General features: G+C 41.1%; 1 protein-coding gene across 1 annotated transcript; it reads left to right on the forward strand.

Annotated features, from left to right (window-relative positions):
* Positions 1-278: 278 nt before the first annotated feature.
* LOC116267811 (photosystem I reaction center subunit III, chloroplastic) lies at positions 279-2374 on the forward strand. The gene is made up of 2 exons (XM_031649726.2): positions 279-1158; positions 2186-2374. Exon 1 carries the CDS (start codon positions 384-386, stop codon positions 1083-1085), a length of 702 nt encoding a protein of 233 aa, XP_031505586.1. The 5' UTR covers positions 279-383; the 3' UTR covers positions 1086-1158; positions 2186-2374.
* Positions 2375-5694: the final 3320 nt, after the last annotated feature.

The raw sequence follows: 5694 nt of genomic DNA on the forward strand, positions 1-5694 counted from the left end.
TTGTTATTTGTATTCGAATCAGAACGTTTGAATATGAAAAGAACAGATATTGGTTACCAGTATGCTAAAGACCGAAGAGAGAGAGAGAGATTGATGGATTACGCTAGCGAATCTTTAAAACTCATGGCCACGCATTGGCAGAATAAGGGAGAAGTTTCAACCACACATTAGAGAGAATCCAACCATATGATAGAAAGCCTTCTGCATCCTCCAATGGAATGCCCCCACATCATCCCACCCTTATCCCCCCAATCCTCATCTTCATTTCCTTCCCCTTCTTACACACCCGCTCTCTCGCACTTCCGCCACACTCTCCGTCCAATCCAATAATAACTAAGCAGTGACACTCTGAGGAGGAGGAGAAGAAGAAGAAGCAAGGAGCCATGGCGCTAGCTACCATTCCCTCTGGCCTTGTCATCACCCCCAAGCTATCCACCACCACGACTGTCTCCCCAAGGCTTCCTTGCATCTCCCCCAAGTTCAGAGCCACATGCTCAGCTAACTCCAGCAACGGCAGCAGCGCCACCAACAACTTCGCCGCACTCGCTCTCGCCCTCGCAGTCGCCGCCTCCCCACTGGCCGCTCCCTCCGACGCCCACGCCGACATCGCCGGCCTCACTCCCTGCAAGGAGTCCAAGGCCTTCGCCAAGCGCGAGAAGCAGTCGATCAAGAAGCTGGAGAGCAGCCTCAAGCTCTACGCCCCTGACTCCGCCCCCGCCCTCGCCCTTCAGGCCTCCATCGAGAAGACGAAGCGCCGTTTCGACAACTACGGCAAGCAGGGGCTGCTCTGCGGCGCCGACGGCCTGCCGCACCTGATCGTCAGCGGCGACCAGCGCCACTGGGGCGAGTTCATCACCCCGGGGATCCTGTTCCTGTACATTGCCGGTTGGATCGGGTGGGTTGGCCGGAGCTACTTGATCGCCATCAGGGACGAGAAGAAGCCGGCCATGAAAGAGATCATCATCGACGTGCCTCTGGCCAACAGGCTCCTCTGGAGAGGGTTCATATGGCCTGTTGCTGCCCTCAGGGAGTTGGTGAATGGGGAGTTGGTGGTCGATGATGCAGACGTGGGTGTGGGGGCTTAGGCACACACACACTCTCTCTCTCTCTCTCTCTTCCTCTCTCTGTAGCTGGGTCTTGTTGGTGGATTCTCATGGGGTGAGTTGTTGGATATCCTGTGTATTCTAGCTGTAACCTTGTTTTGAATATATTGAATGAACTGAAGATTGTTATGTTTTCATTTTCTAGTAATTTGGTTATATTTTCTTTGATTAATTGTTCAATTTTCTTTTGGAAAGATGTCAGAAAAAGCTTATTTTTTTGTGGGCATCGGATCGATCATGAGAAACCGTGGAAACACCAAGCCAGAACCTAGTGAAGAAAAAGAATATATAGCTCTGTTTTTAGAAATTGGGATGTTCTGATTGGAATCATGGTCATGGGGATTATCCCGAAAAGATAGAAGCCCCTTTCCCCTCTTCTTCTACTCTGTGGTTTAGGTTGGTTTGGAACTTGGATGGGAAAGGGCACCAGTTAAGTAGAGTGTTACACCTCCCACGGAAATCAAATTGTCGATCAGTCTTTCATCTGTCCACCAGTCTACACTACACCCCTCACTACTCTGATCATAGAAATGAGGTTCCCAAACATGAGCCCTACTCCCAGTCATGGAGTCCTACTTCCATGCCATTTCACTTTAAATTGTCTCTGCATGTCATTTCCATGCAGCAACTTTTATTACTTTCTAACGGTTACTTGTATCAGTTTCCATGGCAGTTCATATGATCAGACAACCAACTGGTTTCCAGCTTCCTAAAGCATCCGAACGAGTCAACCAACTTTTCCAACTCACGTAACTATGATGATCATGAGATGCTAAAGAATACATAAATAATTTCCACTTACTTAGGAGAAGAAGATATATATTTTGCAACTGTTAACAGCTAGAATGATGTAGGGGTTGGATCTTAAATCAGTAACTTACGTGCATCATGAAACTTTATACAACTGCTTCATCTTATCATTTTGTTGCTCTATGATAGCATTGTTGCAGTCCTGATAAGTGGTTTTAACCATGATTGTCTCTTACTGCCATGTAGATTGTATTGCAAAGAATTAGCTCTCTCTTTCTTTATTATTCGATCGACAAAAAAGTTGGTTTTAACTTTGGATCCTTAACTTGCAGATTACCCGTTGCAGTCACTAAAACGAAGGAGAGGGCTTGGCTTTGTCGTTAAAATGAGGGGACAGAGTTTATTGTACTTAATATTTGACACCATGAAATGCGAATGTGTTTCTTCCTTGGAACATAACATTCTATGTACTTTACTTCCGGTCTGGTTTGCTTTTCTAGTAGCTTGATTTTTCTATCCAATTTCTGTATTATATTTCTAGCTAGTTGGAATATGTTTGCCAAGAGACAGACCTTAAGGTGCATGAGCTCATGATTGTCTTTATCTTGAAGGCCGATTCTTAGCCAGGTGAAGGGAGCAGCTCTTGTTGCCTCTCAATCACAATTTCTTGGCTAAAGATTTTGGTCTTCTCTGGAAGCTAGGCAGGAGCTTCACCCAGTCCAACTAGGGCCTGCTAGATGAAATTCTAGAGGAAATTTTTTCGTTTTTCGTTTTCCCACGCAACTACTTCCTAGATGGTGTACATTCTTGAGAGGTTTGGCACAAAGAATTGGGTGCATTGCCAATCAGATATTTATGTATATCCAAATCTGATCCGATGTCATTTCTTAAATCCGAATTGATCTAATTTCTTAATAGGATAGTTTTTTTTGTATCCAATTTTTTTGGAATGATTCGGTAAGACATCCAATCCAAATCGGATATATTAAGTTATTATCATTTATCTTTTTTGGAAGTACTAAAACAAATAAATTTTGGTTAAAGTTTTTCCTTCGACACCTTTATACAAAATAAGAAATTGATTAATTGCATAACATTAATTGGTAATAAATCAGATATTTTTACTAATTAATTAACCATAGGCAAATTGATTGAGTTTAGCATTCTATTTCTACGACTAAATAAAACTTACTCTATATAGCAATGTCTCTTCTCTTTCCATGGAAGAACAGAGAAACAACCAACAAAAGCTACAAGCATGCTTCAAGTATTATCCTATTTGGATTTATCAGGGATAAGAACTTATTAATTATATTTTCTTACTTCATTTAAAAGAGTGTGATTTCCACCCCGCTTTGCCAAAGGGCTTAATATAGCTGGTCGAGTTGCTGGGCAGGTAAGGAGTTTGTCATCATTCGTGAGTGTTAGGCTTCTAGGGATAAGTTGACTCTCTCTCTCTCTCTCTCTCTCTCTCTCTTGCCATGGAAGGTGTATCCTTTCTTGAAAATGAGCTGGATATCACAAATAATTGTCGGGAAACCATGCGTTTTGATGTTTATTAGTGGCGCCAGTGGTAGTCTACAACAATGGTGGAGCCAGAAATTTTGTCTGGATGTGCACTATAAGCAAACTACTAAAGGTACTAATATGAAAATAAATAATTGTTAGCTCATATGTAGCTCGGCTGCTGGTCTACAAGTGGCAAAATGAGTCAAACTGTTCAGGTTCTGAGACCCCATTGGTACGAAGATGCAATACTTCCTTTTCCATAGGATGTCAAACTTAAGAGGGTTTCTTCTCAATTCGCATCTTTTTCTCACTGCATGAAGTTAATAACTGATTAGATCCAACCAATTTGCGATCTATGTGTTTCATGCACGTTATTATTTTATCTATCATCTCCTATCTGGCTGTGACTATCATGACAGAAGTCACGGTTAGAGTTGAAAGGGAAAAGTACAGCATATCGAAAATGATTATCTATCTTGTGCTAAACATAATTTCTCAACTTCCACCTGATTGACCTCCACTAAGACCGCGTGACTGCTGGTGCACTATCCTCCTCATGTTTATGCTTTTGGACGAAGGAGGATCAGGTACTGATATCTAATTAACTGTATGCTTCAAAAATCAATACAGATTTGAAGTTTTTTTTTTTTTTTTTTTGCCAACTTATACGTGTTTCCCATTGTTCAAAGGAAATTATAGGTAAAAGGAGATTGTATATTAACTTGCCATTACTACCATTGCTAGTTTTAATTAGGGCAAACTAGGGCTAGGCATCAGGCCAAGTGGAACAGGCCCAAGGCTTCACAAAACCACACTCAGGCTGGCCTGAAGCCCTTATTGGCAGACCGGATCCAGGTCCGGGCTGGACCCGTTCATCAACTTCATGTCCGAGAGTTTATGTTTTATGAGAAAGAGGGACTCTCAAACATACATGTCAGTGGCAGACCATGGTTGAGAAAAGGCACACACACACACACACACACACACACATGCACACACACAAACACAAGTATTATAGTTCTTGATAAAAGCTTTCATGAGAAAAAAAACAAAACAAAAATAGTTAAAAACTTAAATGAATTATACACTTACAAACAGCTAGAACAAAACTCAGACGATTTCAATTCGAGTCACTGATCCAATGAGTCAGCTGACGTTTTGACGAGTTGCTCTAGTTTTGGTGCTGACTTGCTTGGGTCCGGACTCATGGCCTAGTGAGAGGATGATCCTGAGCCGATTTGAGCAATTCCCAAGTTAACTTGCTTAATTGGCCAACGATGGGTGAGATATTGGTTCAGTAGGAGGGTTGCTTTACTTGTGGCATGGTAATCCAATCAGCAGCAACGTCAGAAGCACCCAAGGTCCCAAACTAATTATTGTTTGAGCTTGGATTGGGATGCACAAAATGAGTGTGCTAGGACTCCAATAGTTGGGTTCTTTTTTTTTTTTATCGTGAATGTGTGAGCGAGTGAGACAACAGGTGCCACACCTGATCATGAATGAAGCAACTAAGTAGTAACTATAGTACCTTGGCTTGAAAAATTCTTTTATACCTGCAAGGGAAGCTTGAAGGACCCATTTCATCAATTGTGATTACAAGTCCACCATTGCAATGCTGAAAAGTTTAGTGTTCTATTGTGACTCTAAACACATAAAAAGGTGTCACCGTTTTTATCATAGTTAGTGGAGAGAGTTGGTGTCAAACGACAAACAAGTAGTAGATGTATTTACACAACCATTGTTTTTATATAAATTTGAGTATTTCATATTTTTGTCGAGAATTCACTACAAAAAACATAAACACTACCGACAGCCAGAAAATGTCGGTGAAACAAAGATACGCGTTGGTAATGCTTTTACCAATGTTTCATGACATCGTTGATGAAAAATGTGTCAGTAAAAGTCATCACCGACACATTGGGCCGGCTCGTTGGTATAGGATATCACCAGCGTGGTCTACGCATAGGTAAATATTGACTATTACCAACGTCTAACTGCATTGGTAATAATCAATTATTTCCAACATCTTAAAAGCCATCGGTAAAAACTACACCGACAGTTGATTTGGACGTCAGTAAAACCTTAACTGTTATTACTATTTATCGATGCAAATATACGTGTCGGTAAAAGTTGTAATTTGTTTTTATCCGAGTATGACATAATTCTTTTGAAAATCGAAACTACATATACAGCAACTGCTTACATTTTTCATCTATCAAATGAAGTAATTACATGTTCATGAACCAAACATGTAGATATAACAAATGTTTGCACTTATATTATAGTACAACTTATTCATACAAACTTTGGTCGACATGTCTACAATAAACAG

This window comes from Nymphaea colorata, chromosome 14 (genome assembly GCF_008831285.2).
Source record: "Nymphaea colorata isolate Beijing-Zhang1983 chromosome 14, ASM883128v2, whole genome shotgun sequence".
Taxonomy (NCBI): Eukaryota; Viridiplantae; Streptophyta; class Magnoliopsida; order Nymphaeales; family Nymphaeaceae; genus Nymphaea; species Nymphaea colorata.

Coding starts and splice junctions, on each gene's coding strand:
- LOC116267811 (XM_031649726.2), top strand. CDS start 384: ATGGCGCTAGCTACCATTCCCTCTGGCCTTGTCATCACCCCCAAGCTA.